The sequence below is a fragment of the Lichenostomus cassidix genome, chromosome 7, assembly GCF_008360975.1.
Source record: "Lichenostomus cassidix isolate B80296 chromosome 7, HeHo_3.0, whole genome shotgun sequence".
Lineage (NCBI taxonomy): Eukaryota > Metazoa > Chordata > Aves > Passeriformes > Meliphagidae > Lichenostomus > Lichenostomus cassidix.
The window spans coordinates 4,091,161-4,108,825 of NC_139488.1; the positions used below are offsets into that span (position 1 = coordinate 4,091,161).

At 44.3% G+C, this 17,665-nt stretch overlaps 1 protein-coding gene and 1 pseudogene across 4 annotated transcripts in view; both read right to left on the reverse strand.

Moving 5' to 3' along the window:
- Positions 1-17,665, reverse strand: part of LOC146434345 (UDP-glucuronosyltransferase 1A6-like) — a 75,668-nt gene that overhangs the window by 39,139 nt on the left and 18,864 nt on the right. The window contains exon 1 of one of the 4 annotated variants that reach the window (XM_085065851.1): positions 4,332-5,256. The exons of the other annotated variants lie outside the window; for them this stretch is intronic. Coding sequence (XP_084921977.1) covers positions 4,332-5,183 — 852 coding nt within the window. The 5' untranslated portion in view covers positions 5,184-5,256. Of the gene's footprint in view, positions 1-4,331; positions 5,257-17,665 lie in introns of those variants that run through there. 4 annotated transcript variants of the gene reach the window in all.
- Positions 11,436-12,782, reverse strand: LOC146434356 (UDP-glucuronosyltransferase 1A8 pseudogene; annotated as a pseudogene).

Genomic DNA, 17,665 nt, shown 5'->3' on the forward strand with positions numbered 1-17,665 from the left:
TATTGCAACTGCTGTGACAAGAGCTGACCAAATGAACTTGGAAACTGCTTTGGAAGTTGGCATGTTTTTTACTCTGGACATGATATGATTTTCAGTAGCAAAACCAGTTGGGTGAAAACAGCCAATACAAGTTAATTTCCCTTGACTGTAACAGAAAAAGTCCCTTGATAGGATGGCCACAATTTCTTATGAACTCCAGAGGCTCCCTGCTTTTTGTACCAGAGCATCAGAGCAAAAACTGTGGGAAGAGTGAGGCAGCAACAGGAAGGGCAAGAGAAATTAGAGATAAAGGGAGGACAGACAAAAACAGGACAAAGTTCTTAGATTAGCACGGGATCAGCTGAGGGCAAATCTAATCTGGGTAATTATTATTGAGAAAATTAATAGCCAGGCTCATTTTTCAAAGTAACAGATTAGTTTATATGTGTTTGTTTTTCATTATGAGTAGCAAAGGGCACCTGGAGCCCTATCAGCTCTGAAAGGTGTGGTGCTCATTACCTGCTCCTGTTTTATATGCAAACAAGGATCTGATGGAGTGAGGGCTCTGAAGCTGACAGCCAGGTGCTTGCTTGGAGGAAAGCTTTCTCCACTGGATACCAAAGGACATCAAGGCTTGGGTGAGGCAGGATTGCAGATTTGTTTTCCTCTCAGAAGTGATAAAACTTGTGTGGGTTATTCCAGGGTGTCTCTTTAAGCTTGCAGAAAGTGATGGAGCAGCTCTGCAGGGTTTGGGCCCCTCACCTTATGACTGCTTCAGCTCCAAAAGGTATTAAAACTTTCTCAAAAGGTTTACCTGTGAGTGGAACTGGCTATGAGGCATGGATTTCTGAGTAGCAGTGAGTGGCACTAAGGAAAGAGAGTAGCGAACAGATACCTCAGTGCCACTAAAACTACAGCAAAAAAGCCAGGTATGTGCTGTGGCGGCCTGGAAGCGTTGGTTTCATCTACTGGATTTGTTTCCCTGCTGTGAGGTGAGATTGTTGACCCAATTAGGCTCTGGGTCCTGCAAGCGGGAAAAGGTTGCTCAACTCCAAGAGTGTGGGGGTGATGCCCAGAGAAGCTGTGGCTGCCCCTGGATCCCTGGAAGTGTCCGAGGCCAGGTTGGATGGGGCTTGGAGCAACCTGAGATAGTGGAAGGTGTCTCTGCCCGTGGCAGGGGGTGGAAATAGATGAGCTTTAAGGTGCCTTCCAACGCAAACCAGCCTATGATTCTATGCAAATTGATTTCCCAGGTTTCTGGATGATGGATCGGGCTTATCCATGGACGAATCCTTGTATAATTAAACCAGGTTTTTTTGAGTGCTAAGTGGTGTCTGGCAAATGCAGGTTGGTGGTTGCTGGCAGGATCCTGCCCGATTTCCCCTTAGGTCTTTCACGCTGTGGAGATACACTAACTTTAGAGGAAAAGCAACTCATGAAAGCAATTACATGAGTTGGAAAGGAACCTAAACTTTTGTGAGAGCAAGAAGCACATCATAGAACACAGATGATTTCCAGGGTAGCTGTTTTCTAAGCCATAAATTTAAACCTTGTGAAAATGAGAAGATGTGATCCTGAAATTAATGTATCCTAACAGAAAGGTGACACTGCAGGCTGTTCAGGTAACTTTAATTGGAAGATTTCCTAGCCCTAACTTTTGTAGGGAAAATATCAATTTATTTGCTATTTCTAAATCTAATACTCTTACAACCTGTCTAGGTTTTTGTGCACAGACCTCTATCAAATCTTGTACACACATTAGAGAAGCTGCTTTAATTTAACCAGAAGACAAAGTTCTTGCAGAAAGGGAATCTGAGGCAGGAGCTGCCTGTGATATGAGGGGATTTTTGTTGAAAGAACTGTGTTTTACATTTTCCTTCAATATCTCTTCTGTAAAACATGGGAGATGCAGGGAACGAGAAGAAACAGAAGGGGACAGAGAGATGAGCAGCTTGGATAGAGCAGCACTTTCCGGTTGATACATTTTAATTACATCTTTGAAAGGACCAGTTAGAAACGTCTCTTTATCAGAGCTTCCCAGATGCTGCTGGCTCTGGCTGGAGGGTTTTAAAACAGGACCTGTGCCCTTAATTGTTGTGCTGGAGGGACAAGGCTGTTTATTCAGTTGCACTTTTTCTTTACTTGAGTAACTACTTAACACATCTGTTAAATTTGTTTGTTTAATGTTTTCTGTTATCCAGTTTTTCAAATAAGTACTGGGAGGTTTAGGTTAGAAAAAAACAGGGAGAACTTTGCAAGGTAGCTGTAGCTTAAATTCTGGAACTTTGCTTTGATCAAATCATACTAATTTTGGTTTTCTGAGCTGGGCAAAAAAAGCAAATTTGCATTAACTTTGGCTAAAGATTAGATTGCCATCAGAGTGTCTCAGGGCTCACTTGAGCTCTTTTTGCAATGTCACCATCAGCCTTCAGGTACATTTGGAGTCAAGATATTGGCTCTGATTCCTGCAAGCCTTGTGCTAAACTCCCAGACCCTTTAGGAGTTGGCAGCTTGGGATTTCTCTGTCTTTTGATGAATGTGAAATTGCTAATGAGACAGATGCCCATGCAAAGTGCAGGACAACAGGAAATCACCCTGAGGCAGCTTGGTCAAGGTGTAAATGCAATTTATGTTCCCCCTGGCACAGCCTTGTGGATCTCCCATAACATCTGAGATGATCCTGACAGAACTTGGGATTGAATTCTGAGCTCGATAAGACAGGTAGGGACAGCTGTGCACAAGCATGAGCTCCTTCAGCTCAGAGCAGCTCCTCCACAGGACCACATTGATAGAGCAGAAAGGATCTCTTATCTGCAATGACACCACAGTGCCCCATTCCAATTCCTGTGGAAAACTATGGAAGTGGTGCAACAGAAAGGCCTGTGAATTCCTCATCTGAGAAAAGAATCTGCATTTTGAATCTCTTGCTCTCTCTCCCTCTCCCAGTAATCTATTGTCTTTACGCACTTGTTGAGCGATGGGTTCAATGGGCTTTGGAGAACAATTTATTCTTCCCAGAGGATTATGTTTCTGAACAGGAATGACCAACCTGGGGCTTTCCAGTGTGTGTGTGAATAGGTGGATTTCTTTTCTCCCCTGTGACTCACTTTGCACTTGTTTACACTCTGCTGCTGTGCACTATTGAAAGTGAAATAGGAGAAATTGCTCTGCTGTCTGTAGAAAATGTAGCTAGAAAAGGAGACTGAAGAAAGGAGAAATACACTAATTTTTCCAGATCTGGAGCATGTAATTTTCACCTAACTGGAGTGTGAAGACAGGAGCTAGCTGTGATAAAAAGAGGGCAGGGTGTTTCTGCCCTTGTAGCAAAGTTAAAACTGTTTGCATCTCTGAGACCTTCAAGATACGAAAGAGTTAACGACTTATGTTGTGCAAGTGGCTAGAATATGCCTCTTAAATCTCACTCTAGTGCTACTCTCATGAGCCTAAAGTGAGAGAATGCCTTAGTTATAATATTCTTTTAATATTCTAGTTTATTATTCTTTGCCTTAGTTATCAAGTTTAGGGAACACTTCAAAAGCCTGTCCAGGAAAGAAGAGAGAAAAACCCACGAATTCAGCCCAAACATATTGTGCAGACATTGTGTGACCACAATTCAGAAGTGAGGGAGCAATTTCCTAGGAAAGACAGTTGTGTCCTGCTTTGTGCCTGGAAAGAAATGTCCAGTGTTATCATTTTAGAGATCACATGGTCACTATCAAAATAGATTAAGATTTCTAAATTAGCTTTTAAAACCCAGCAGAAGAATTCTGGTAAAAGCAAAAGTCAAGGAAGAGATATGCAAACTTATGTGAGTTCTTCATTCAAGTGTCTTTTGCCAAATCCACTATTGTAAGATTATTTCTTGCCATTTCAATATGATATTTATGTTTCATCCCCACAAACAGGACTAACTTAACACACACAGCCGGTATGGAAATCACCAGTCATGAAAATACAGCTAATGTGAATATACTGATGCTGATGAGCCTGGAGTTAAAAACAAAAGATGACTCTTGGGTTTTTGATCAGATAAAAGAAATATGTCTCAGGTTCCAGTAATATTAAATCAAAAGTGGATCTGAATGGTGAATAATACACATTTCACTGAGGACAGTAATTTCCATTTGGTAGATGAAATCCCTTTTGTGTTGGGTTTGTCAGAAAATCCTCATGAATTCAGACAAAGAACTATCAAGGTAATTTGAGGTCAGCCTGTGGAAAACAACGGCCGAATCCTGGCTGAATTAAATCATTAACAGAAATGTAAAAGAAATCAATAGTGATAAACTTTCTGAAACAACACAATCAATTTTCATTGGAAACCATGTAATTTGGAGGTAAAGGAACATTACCTTAGGCAGGGGCTTCCTCTTAGCACAGTTGATCCCCCCAACAAAGACCATGTTGGGCATCACTGGCCTGACATACTCAAACACAAAGTCAAACCTCAGGAGCCAAATAGAAGCAGAATTCACAAGGTCCATGAGGGATACATCCCTCTGAAGAATTTCAGAAGAAAACTTCAGTGCTTCTGCATAGTAATCATTACAGTAGTCAAGCTCCAGGATGGACATCAGGGCATTTTCCACTCTCTCAAAAAAGGTCATGTGGTCAGAGTTCTTGGTGTAGAGTCTCGGGATGTAGGACAGAGGGCTTGGGCACTGTGGAGCTGCAAAGTGCAGGTTGCAACCAAAAGCCCTCATGAAGAACACAGAGGGAAGGGAGAAATAATTGGCAACAGTGGCCCCACACATGAAGGCTGGGTCTGTCAGGATGGCATCAAAGTTGCTTTCATTGAGAAACCTGAGGGTCTCCTGGCTGCGGAACAGGTCCTTGCACTGCCCATAGAAGGTGCTGATAACGTTCGCTGTGCTCCTGTGCATTGCCAGGACGTTCAGGGGGAAAGGCTGCTCCTTCAGGTGTGCAGCCAGGTATTCCTGAAAGGCTCTATCCAGCTCTTCCAGACTCTGTGTCACCGGGTAAGTTACCACCTTGTAGGCATGCTTTTTTGTCTCCATCTGCCAGCTCACCTCGGGAACGACCACCACCACCTCATGTCCTCTCTCACTCAGCTTCTCCACCACCTCCTGCATGCTCAGCCAGTGACTCCCAACCATGGGCACCACCAGGAGCTTCCCTCCATCTGAGAGGCTGGGCAGGAGGAGGAGGATGGAAATGCAGGCACAGCAAAGCCTCACAGCCATGTTGCTGTGGGCAGAGTAGCAGCTGTGGAAGAGACTTCTCCTGCAGGTTGTAGCTCAAAGATGATTTGGAAGGTGACTGAAGGTATTTATTGCGTAGTGAGCTGTGATAATCCTGTAGTTAATGATTCACAGCCTTGCATTGTGGGTAGTTTGTTTTTTTCCCTTTTCTCTCCTGAATTGGAAAGCCAGATTGGGTGACCCTTTCAATGCTGAGTCACTGGAGTTCCTCTGGGGTTCAACCAGCTCCTGAACCTGCTACTCACATCCCTCCTCATCTTTGTGTTATCTTGTGTTACACCTTGGTCAGAACCCAGCAAGGCAAACCTTGTGTGAACAACTCCAACCCCACAAATGTAACAAGTGAAAACAGCCTCTGTGTGTTGGAGACACAGATCCTCTGATGATTCCTCCAGGGACAGAGCAGGAGACCCTCAGGACAAGGCTCAGGTGTCTCTTCTGACTTAGTAGGAATCTCCTCAGTGGGAGGGACACCAAGAAGAGGCACTGAGAGAGGCTGCCCTGGCAGCTGAAGCCCAGGTTCTTGCTTTACAGATTTGTTTCCCAGCCTGGGAGATGACCCTCAGGTAGCTGAAAACTCCTCCCCACCAAGAATAAGAAAAGCACTAAGTTTGTTTTAAGAACCACAGGAGCCTCAGGTTTCATACCTGACTCAGCAAAGGAGCAGGTTCAGCACAGACATGATTTCCCAAGATCCATCAGCCTCACAGCACTGCTGTTGATGCCAAAATTAAAAATAATGCAGCCAGGATATTTAGAGCCATGCAGCCTGCATTCCTCAATCACACGACTTGTGTTATCTCCCTTTGTACAATGGTCAATACACCAAAACTAACTGCATATTGCTTTCCTCATAACAGCCTTATTTATTTTTCCCATTTTACCAATGTCTGTAATTATTTTTCTGTGTAGAGAAACTACTAAGAAAATGGTAGACAGCAGTTTTCTTTCAGAAAACACAATATTTGAGCTCCAGAGTAGGGGCGAGAAGCTCTGAGGTAAAAGTGACTAAAATACTTTCTGAATCTTCTCTTATAAACTGGAAAGAAAAACCATAATAATAATAAACATGAACATACAAATATGTTCAAATTTATCGAAAGCAAACTTAGAACTGGTTATTGGGAATCTGACCAGTTTAGCAAACAGGATTTTCTCACCAAAACAAAGTTAATTTACATGTTTTTTAATGGCACCACAGCTGTTTGCAGAAGTGGGGTAAGGAGAGAGCTGTCAGGGAAATATCCTGCCTTCCCCTCCTTCCTGCTGCAGGATGAATTTTCCATCCAAACCTTCAGTGTGAGGAGAGGTGCAAAAGCAATCCTGGGATGGGTGAAGTTAATCAGTACCTCACTGATTGTGGACTTGCCAAAGGTTCCCCTCCATTGGCCTGGTTATCCTGGGTTATCCCAGCCAGGGATTGTGGGTGAGTTGAACTTTGCTGGGTTCAAGGCAGGGCGAGACAAAAGTCACTCTCTGCTCACACGTGAGCAAGGAGACAGTGGGAATGCTGGATTTGGGGGAAAAGTCACAAATCTGGGGGCAGCCATGTGCAGGGAGGTGCAAGGGACCTGGGGAAGGGGCTAATAAGAATCCTGAGCTGTGGGAACTGGGAGTGTTTCTGGAGAAAAGGAGGCTCAGGGGGAACCTTGGGAAAAGGAAATTTAAGTTTCTTTCCAGGTCATTGTTCCTCCAGGTTGGGTTTGATGAACATCTCAACAGACTGGGAGTAGCACAAAAGACAAGGATCATGAGTGGCCAATAACAGAACATCAACTCCTAACTTCCCCCCTGGCATGGTCAGAGACACCTGGTCTGGGAAAAGAGAGATAAGAAGGATGACCTAATTAGCATCAGAGGTGAAGAAATCCAGATCCAATAGGAAAACAAATACTAAGAACTATGCACCTTAGATGCAATGAACACTGAACCAATACATTTCTAGGGATTTTGACTGTATGATATTTGGGAAAAGCCCAGTAAAATTCCTGTGTCATGGGATGATTTTCTCTGCACACCCAGGCTATGTGTGGATGAAATTATTTCTGTGGCACATCCTGGCAAGAACAATATTCTGTCCAGAATAAAGTCATGCCTTGATTCTCTAACACTAAAATATTGTTGAAGGTTTTTTGTTTTTCCCACAGTTTCGGTAACAGTGGTCGTATTCCCAGCATCCTCAGTGTGGAGAAACAAATCCATACAGCCTTAGACAAATTATTTGTCTCATGACACCCAAAGGGTGCTGTGTCTGCCCTGAGTAGCTCCACTCTGTCACACTGGACATGGAGGAACCACCTTCAGACATGGAAAACAATTTCTGGAGAGGGCCAATATATGAGAGATGGGAGATGGCACTGACTGAAAGCAGGAGACTGAATAGATTTACAAACAATTCTCATTAAATGCAGGAAATCTGGATGCAAAGGGTTTATTGCAACTGCTGCAATGAGAGTTGACCAAATTAACCTGGAAGTTGCTGCTTGGTGTGCTTTTTACTCTGGACTTGATATGATTTTCAATGGAAAAACCAGTTGGGTGAAAACAGCCAATACAAGTTAATTTCCCTTAACTATAACAGGAAAAATCTCTTAATATCATGGCCACAATTTCTTATGGACTCCAGAGGCTCCCTGCTTTTTGTACCAGAGCATCCGTGGGGAGAGTGAGGCAGCAACAGGAAGGGCTGATGCCTGATGCTTTTTGCCTTTTCTTTTTTATACAACCTTTTATATATTTTTTATACCTTTTATATATCCTCTGTATCCTCTGTACTATTATCTTACATGCTTGTAATTTTTGTAGCGTGATATTCTGACTTACTTTTGGGCTTCTGCTAGGCAGAAAGACCAAACATCCTCAGTAGGTGGTCAGAGAGCCCTGTGCTATCATGACCTCCTGGTTTCAACCTTGGTTGAAACCTTCTCTCTGGAACATACTTTGTAAACTGGGCTCAAGCCTCATTTGGAGGGAATTCTTTAGAGTGGAACAACATTAATTCATTTATTAAGGTTCTTAATGGGGATTCTAGTCAGATATGCTAATTTGCAATATCCATAAAAATTGTATACGCATTTTAATGGGTGTGAATTTTGGTGTTTTCCACCTTGATGAGTTGTGCCCCATAGGATCCTACTAAAAATTGAGGTTAAACTCTTTTATCTCTTTAACCACGTCTAGCTCATCATTCTAAGACCAGCAAAAAATCAACAGCTTTGTGGCAACCCAGATGGGACAAGAAGGACTCCTGAAACCTACAGTTCTCAGCTCAAGAGAAAGATCATGCTTTACACCTTTGCCAGCACTACAGGGGCTGCTGAGCAGTGATCCTGGACTGCAGGACGGGGGAACTCCACAGAACCACAGATGGGAGGTGAGATAAAAGGGATATGGTTCTGTTACTAGCTTTCAGGGGAGATCTCCAGAGGGTGGGGTGGGTGCATGGCCAGAGCAGCCCGTAAGTGGGTGGGGTAACTCCCTTTCCTGCAAGGATGCTGTGGAGAGAGGGGGACACCCCTTGTTGTACTCCACAGAGCCTGAAAGCCACAACTGCACAGCTCAGTGCAGCCCATGACTCAAAGGCTCGAGGTGCTGGTTGAACTGTCTGAGAGTTCAGCAGTTTGATACCACCCTGAAGGTGGGGCAGGGGCTTGGGGGCAGGCTTACCACTGCCCTTGGCTCCTCCAGAGCTGGGGACATTGCCTGGGGGCCAACAGTGGATCCTGCTCTGCTGTGTGGTCAGTGCCAAGGCTAAGGGAGAAACAGCCTCTGATCAGCACCCAGCCGATGCAACACCTAGTACCAGAGGAACAGCTCTGATTAAAAGCGAGCTGGGTGACTCCAATGCAGATAGCTCTGAGGAGGAGGAGACTGAGGCCAGAGCTACAGCAGTCATGGGGGCGAGCAGAAAAAGGGGAAAGGCAGCCCAAGAGGCCATGGGGGCAGCCAGCCCAATTGCCAAACGCACCAGATCTAAGAAAGATGAAGCAGAAAAGCCAGAGACTGCCCTAGAAGCACCTCTGAGACAGGCTGTTGGAAATCAGCAGATGGTTTATATAAAAACATTCTTCCTCAGAGAACTGCAGCAGTGGAACGATTCGGATGGGCAGTATGGAGACAATCCAGAAAGGGTGGCTATATGTGTAGAAACGGCTATCAAAGCACAAAACCTAGACTGGATTGACTTAAATGTAATGCTAGATGAATTATTGGATAGCACAGAAAAGGAGATGGTTACTAAGGCTCCTATATCTGCTATAGAGACTCAAATTACAGCCAGAACTCTTCAAGGACCAGTTAATTATATTTCCCTTAATGGATCCAGGGTGGGATCCCAATGTGCCAGACCACACAGCCAAATTAAAATGATATCAAAGGTGGGTGATCCTTGGGTTGAAACGTGCCATTCCTAAAGCAGTGAATTGGTCCAAATTATATGAGGTTAGACAAGATGCAAATGAGACCCCTACAGACTTCCTGAATAGGCTCAAAGAGGCTGCGCAAAAATACACAAATCTGGACCTTGAGTCATGCACAGCAGTCCCACCTCGTTTTCCTCTTTATGGGCCAATGGGCAAAGGACATAAAGAAAAAGCTGCAAAAGATGGACGAGACATATAACATAAGTAAATTTTTGAATGCAGCCTGGAAAGTATATCAAAATAGAGATCTAACAGATAGGGATACACAAGGTAAATGCCACCACCAGAAAAAGCGTGATCAGGGGATGTCATCTAACACACTGAAAAGGGTTCCCCCTCCTCATTCTCTAGCCGATGATCTGTGTGTCATTTGCAAGAAAAGGGGACACTGGAAGAACGAGTATCTGAGACAGCTGAAACAGATACCCCCATTCCTGAATTAGCTGTGAATGTGACTGACAGGGACTGAAGGCATTGTGCACCCCAGCAGAGCCTTTGGTTGTAGTTCAGCTGAGGAAGATGATGTTGAATTTCTGGTAGACACGGAGGCAACATATTCTGTGTAAATACTTGAAAAGGGAATCTGAGTCAAGATACTGTAGATGGGATCGGTGCCACAGGGGTAAGAGAAACAAGGCATTTCTTCCAACCTTTAAAATTCAAATTGGGAACATTTACATTGGGCCAGCTGTGCACAAGCATGAGCTCCTTCAGCTCAGAGCAGCTCCTCCACCGGACCACATTGATACAGCAGAAAGGATCTCTTATCTGCAATGACACCACAGTGCCCCATTCCAGTTCCTGTGGAAAACTGTGGAAGTGGTGCAACAGAAAGGCCAGTGAATTCCTCATCTGAGAAAGAATCTGCATTTTGAATCTCTTGTTCTCCCTCTCCCAGTAATCCTTTGTCTTCTCTCACCGGTTGAGCAATGAGCTCCACAGGCTTTGGAGAACAATTTATTCTTGCCATAGGATTTTGTTTCTGAACAGGAATGACCAACCCAGGGCTTTCCAGTGTGTGTGTAAATAGGTGGATTTCTTTTGTGCTCTGTGACTCACTTTACACTTGTTTACACTCTGCTGCTGGGCACTATTGAAAGTGAAATAGGAGAAATTGCTCTGCTGTCTGTAGAAAATGTAGCTAGAAAAGGAGACTGAAGAAAGGAGAAATACACTAATTTTTCCAGATCAGGAACATGTGATTTTCACCTAACTGGAGTGTGAAGACAGGAGCTAGCTGTGATAAAAAGAGGGCAGGGTGTTTCTGCCCTTGTAGCAAAGTTAAAACTGTTTGCATCTCTGAGACCTTCAAGATACAAAAGAGTTAATGACTTATGTTTTACAAGTGGCTAGAATATGCCCCTTAAATCTCACTCTAGTGCCACGCTCCTGAGCCTAAAGTGAGAGAATGCCTTAGTTATAATATTCTTCTAATATTCTAGTTTATTACTCTTTGCCTCAGTTATAAAGTTTAGTGGACTCTTCAAAAGCCTGTCCAGGCAAAAGGAGGGAAAAACCCAGCCCTTCAGCTCAAATATATTGTGCAGCGATATTCTGTGCCCACAATTCAGAAGTGAGGGAGCAATTTCCTAGGAAAGACAGTTGTGTCCTGCTTTGTGCCTGGAAAGAAATGTCCAAGAAATATCCTTTACATTTAGATTTCTAGATTGGGCTTACAAATCCTGGAGAAGAATTCTGGTAAAAGCAAAAGTCAAGGAAGAGATATGAAAACGTATCTGAGTTCTTCTTTCAAGCGTCAACAAATCCACTATTGTAAGATTATTTCCTGCCATGTCAATGTGACACTTATGTTTCATCCCAACAAACAGGAGTAACTTAAAACACAGAGCCAGTATGGAAATAATCTGTCATGAAAATACACCTAAAGTGAATAAACTCATGCTGATGAGCCTGGAGTTAAAAACAAAAGATGACTCTTGCGTTTTTGATCAGATGAAAGAAATATGTCTCAGGTTCCATTAATATTAAATCAAAACTGGATCTGAATGGTGAATAATACACATTTCACTGAGGACAGTAATTTCCATCTGGTAGATGAAATCCCTTTTGTGTCGGGTTTGTCAGAAAATTCTCATGACTTCAAACAAAGAACTATCAAGGTAATTTGATGTCAGCCTGTGGAAAACAACGGCCCAAACATGGCTGAATTAAATCATTAACACAAATGTAAAAAAAATCAATAGTGATAAACTTTCTGAAACAACATAATGACTTTCCTCTGGAAAACATATTATTTGGAGGAAAAGGAACATTACCTTAGGCAGCGGTTTCTTCTTAGCACAGTTCATCCCCCCAATAAAGACCATGTTGGGCATCACTGGTCTGACATACTCAAACACAAAGTCAAACCTCAGGAGCCAAATGGAAGCAGAATTAATGAGGTCCATGAGGGACACATCCCTCTGAAGAATTTCAGAAGAAAACTTCAGTGCTTCTCTATAGTAATCATTACAGTAGTCAAGCTCTAGGAGGGAAATCAAGGCATTTTCCACCCTCTGGAAAAAAGTCATGCGGTCCGAGTTGAAGGTGAAGAGTCTTGGGATGTAGGACAGAGGGCTTGGGCACTGTGGGGCTGCAAAGTGCAGGTTGCAACCAAAACCCCTCATGAAGAACACAGAGGGAAGGGAGAAATAATTGGCGACGATGGCCCCACACATAAAGATGGGGTCTGTCAGGATGGCATCGAAGTTGCTTTCATTGATGAACCTGAGGGTCTCCTGGCTGCGGAACAGGTCCTTGCACTGCCCAAAGAAGGTGTTGAAAGTGTTCACCGCACTCTTGTACATTGCCAGGACGTTCAGGGGGAAAGGCTGCTCCTTCAGGTGTGTGGCCAGGAATTCCTGAAAGGCTCTATCCAGCTCTTCCAGGCTCTGTGTCACTGGGTGCGTGACCACCTTGTAGGTCTGCGTTGTTGTCTCCATCTGCCAGCTCACCTCGGGAACGACCACCACCACCTCATGTCCTCTCTCACTCAGCTTCTCCACCACCTCCTGCATGCTCAGCCAGTGGCTGCCAACCATGGGCACCACCAGGAGCTTCCCTCCATCCGAGAGGCTGGGCAGGAGGAGGAGGATGGAAATGCAGGTACAGCAAAGCCTCACAGCCATGTTACTGTGGGCAGAGTAGCAGCTGTGGAAGAGACTTCGGCATGTTGTAGCCTGAAGATTATCTGGAAGGTGACTGAAGGTATTTATTGTGTAGTGTGCTGTGATAATCCTGTAGTTAATGATTCACAGCCTTGCATTGTGGGTGGTTTCTTTTTTCCCTTTTCCCTCCTTTCTTGGAAAACCAGATTGGGTGACCCTTCCAGTGCTGAGTCACTGGAGTTCCTCTAGGGTTCAACCAGCTCCTGAACCTGCTACTCACATCCCTCCTCATCTTTGTTATGTCTTGTGTTACACCTTGGCCAGAACCCAGGAAGGCAAACCTGGTGTGAACAAGTCCAACCCCACAAATGTAACAAGTGAAAACAGCCTCTGTGTGTTGGAGACACAGATCCTCTGATGATTCCTCCAGGGACAGAGCAGGAGACCCTCAGGACAAGGCTCAGGTGTCTCTTCTGACTTAGTAGGAATCTCCTCAGTGGGAGGGACACCAAGAAGAGGCACTGAGAGAGGCAGCCCTGGCAGCTGAAGCCCAGGTTCTTGCTTTACAGATTTGTTTCCCAGCCTGGGAGGTGACCCTCAGGTAGCTGAAAACTCCTCCCCAACAAGAATAAGAAAAGCAATAAGTTTGTTTCAACAACCACAGGAGCCTCAGGTTTCATACCTGACTCAGCAAAGGAGCAGGTTCAGCACAGACATGATTTCCCAAGATCCATCAGCCTCACAGCATTGCTATTGATGCCAAAATTAAAAATAATACATCGAAAATATTTAGAGCCATGCAGCCTCCATTCCTCAGGCACACGATTTCTGTTATGTCCCTTTGTACAACGGTTTATACATCAAAATTGACTGCGTATTGCTTTCCTCATAACAGTCTTATTTATTTTTCCCATTTTACCAATGTCTGTAATTATTTTTCTGTGTACAGAAACTACTGAGAAAGTGGCAGACAGCAGTTTTCTTTCAGAAAACACAATATGTGAGCTTCATAGTAGGTGCGAGAAGCTCTGAGGCCAAAGTGACTAAAATTCTCTCTCAATCTTCTCTTATAAACTGGAAAGAAAAAACATAATACCGACTAAATATGTTCTGATTTTTATAAAGAACACTTCGAACTGGTTATTGGGATTCTGACCAGTTTAGCAAACAGCATTTTCTCACCAAAACAAAGTTAATTTATGTGATTTTTAATGGCACCCCGGCTGTTTGCAGAAGTGGGGTAAGGAGAGAGCTGTCAGGGAAATGCCCTGCCTTTCCCTCCTTCTTTCTGCAGAAAAAAACCCAAACCTTCAATGTGAGGAGAGGTGCAAAGGCAATCCTGGGATGGGTGAAGTTAATCAGTACCTCACTGTCTGTGAACTTGCCAAAGGTTCTCCTCCATTGGCCTGGTTATCCTGGGTTATCCCAGCCAGGGATTGTGGATGAGTTGAACTTTGCTGGGTTCAAGGCAGGGCGAGACAAAAGTCACTCTCTGCTCACACGTGAGCAAGGAGACAGTGGGAATGCTGGATCTGGGGGAAAAGTCACAAATCTGGGGGCAGCCATGTGCAGGGAGGTGCAAGGGAGCTGGGGAAGGGGCTAATAAGAATCCTGAGCTGTGGGAACTGGGAGTGTTTCTGGAGAAAAGGAGGCTCAGGGGGAACCTTGGGAAAAGGAATTTTAAGTTTCTTTCCACGGCATTGTTCCACCAGGTTGGGTTTGATGAACTTAACATATCGACAGACTGGGAGTAGCACAAAAGACAAGGATCATGGGTGGCCAATAACACAACATCAACTCCAAACCTCCCCCCTGGCATAGTCAGAGACACCTGGTCTGGGAAAAGAGAGATAAGAAGTATGACCTAATTAGCATCAGAGGCGAAGAAATCCAGATCCAATAAGAAATCAAATAATAAGAACTATGCATCTTAGATCCAATGAACACTGAACCAATACATTTCTAGGGATTTTGACTGTATGATATTTGGGAAAAGCCCAGTAAAATTCCCGTGTCATGGGATGATTTTCTCCTCACATAGCACATCCAGGCTATGTGTGGATGAAATTATTTCTGTGGCACATCCTGGCAAGAACAATATTCTGTCCAGAATAAAGTCATGCCTTGATTCTCTAACACCAAAATATATTGAAGGGTTTTTGTTTTCCCCACAGTTCGGTAACAGTGATCGTATTCCCAGCATCCTCAGTGTGGAGAAACTAATCTATACATCCATAGACAAAGGGATTTGTCTCATGACACCCAAAGGGTGCTGGGTCTGCCCTGAGTAGCTCCACTCTGTCACACTGGACATGGAGGAACCACCTTCAGATATGGAAAAACAAGTTCTGGAGAGGGCCAATATACGAGAGATGGGAGATGGCACAGACTGAAAGCAGGAGACTGAACAGATTTACAAGAGATTCTCATTAAATGCAGGAAATCTGGATGCAAAGGGTTTATTGCAATTGCTGCAATGAGAGTTGACCAAATTAACCTGGAAGTTGCTGCTTGGTGTGCTTTTTACTCTGGACTTGATATGATTTTCAACGGAAAAACCAGTTGGGTGAAAACAGTCAATACAAGTTAATTTCCCTTAACTATAACAGAAAAAATCTCTTAATATCATGGCCACAATTTCTTATGGACTCCAGAGGCTCCCTGCTTTTTGTACCAGAGCATCTGTGGGGAGAGTGAGGCAGCAACAGGAAGGGCTGATGCCTGATGCTTTTTGCCTTTTCTTTTTTATACAACCTTTTATATATTTTTATACCTTTTATATATCCTCCGTATCCTGTGTACTCTAAGCATACATGCTTGTAATTTTTGTAGTGTGATATTCTAACTTAGTTTTGGGCTTCTGCTAGGCAGAAAGACCAAACATCCTCAGTAGGTGGTCAGAGAGCCCTGTGCTATCATGACCTCCAGGTTTCAACCTTGGTTGAAACCTTCTCTCTGGAACATTGTAAACTGGGCTCAAGCCTCATTTGGAGGGGAATTCTTTAGAGTGGAACAACATTACTTCATTTATTAAGGTTCTTGATGGGGATTCTAGTCAGATATGCTAATTTGCAATATCCATAAAAATTGTATACGCATTTTAATGGGTGTGAATTTTGGTGTTTTCCACCTTGATGAGTTGTGCCCCATAGGATCCTACTAAAAATTGAGGATAAACTCTTTTATCTCTTTAACCACGTCTAGCTCATCATTCTAATACCAGCAAAAAATCAACAGCTTTGTGGCGACCCAGATGGGACAAGAAGGAATCCTGAAACCTACAGTTCTCAGCTCAAGAGAAAGATCCTGTTTCATCCCCTTACCGGCACCTCGGGGGCTGCTGAGCAGTGATCTTGGACTGCAGGACAGGGGAACTTCACAGAACCACAGACGGGAGGTGAGATAAAAGGGATATGGTACTGTTACTAGCTTTCAGGGGAGATCTCCAGGGGGTAGGGTGGGTGCATGGCCAGAGCAGCCCGTAAGTGGATGGGGTAACTCCCTTTCCTGCAAGGATGCTATGGAGAGAGGGGGACACCCCTTGTTGTACTCCACAGAGCCTGAAAGCCACAACTGCACAGCTCAGTGTAGCCCATGACTCAAAGGCCTGAGGTGCTGGTTGAACTGTCTGAGAGTTCAGCAGTTTGATACCACCCTGAAGGCGGGGCAGGGGCTTGGGGGCAGGCTCACCACTGCCTTTGGCTCCTCCAGAGCTGGGGACATTGCCTGGGGGCCAACAGTGGATCCTGCTCTGCTGTGTGGTCAGTGCCAAGGCTAAGGGAGAAACAGCCTCTGATCAGCACCCGGCCGATGCAACACCTAGTACCAGAGGAACAGCTCTGATTAAAAGCGAGCTGGGTGACTCCAATGCAGATATCTCTGAGGAGGAGGAGACTGAGCCCAGAGCTACAGCAGTCATGGGGGCGAGCAGAAAAAGGGGAAAGGCAGCCCAAGAGGCCATGGGGGCAGCCAGCCCAATTGCCAAACGCACCAGATCTAAGAAAGATGAAGCAGAAAAGCCAGAGACTGCCCTAGAAGCACCTCTGAGACAGGCTGTTGGAAATCAGCAGATGGTTTATATAAAAACACCATTCTCCCTTGGGGAACTACAGCAGTGGAAAGACTCGGTTGGACAGTATGGAGACAATCCAGAAAGAGTGGCTATGTGTGTAGAAACAGCTATCAAAGCACAAAACCAAGACTGAGTTGATCTAAATGTAATGCTAGATGAGTTATTAGATGGTTACTAAGGCTGCTATAGAGACTGCAATATCTCTATATCTGCTATAGAGACTGAAATTACAGCCAGAACTCTTCAAGGACCAGTTAATGATATTTTCCCTTAATGGATCCAGGGTGGGACCCCAATGTGCCAGACCACACAGCCAAATTAAAATTATATCAAAGGTGGGTGATCCTTGGGTTGAAATGTGCCATTCCTAAAGCAGTGAACTTATCCAAATTATATGAAATTAGACAAGATGCAAATGAGACCACTACAGACTTTCTGAATAGGCTCAAAGAGGCTGCGCAAAAATACAGAAATCTGGACCTTGAGTCATGCACAGCAGTCCCACCTAGCTTTCCTCTTTATGGGCCAATCTGCAAAGGACATAAAGAAAAAGCTGCAAAAGATGGACGAGACATATAACATAAGTAAATTGTTGAATGCAGCCTGGAAAGTATATCAAAATAGAGATCTAACAGATAGGGATACACAAGGTAAATGCCACCTCAAGAAAAAGTGTGATCAGGGGATGTCATCTAACACACTGAAAAGGGTTCCCCCTCCTCATCCTCTAGCCGATGATCTGTGTGTCATTTGCAAGAAAAGGGGACACTGGAAGAATGAGTGTCTGAGACAGCTGAAACAGATACCCCCATTCCTGAATTAGCTGTGAATGTGACTGACAGGGACCGAAGGCATTGTCCACCC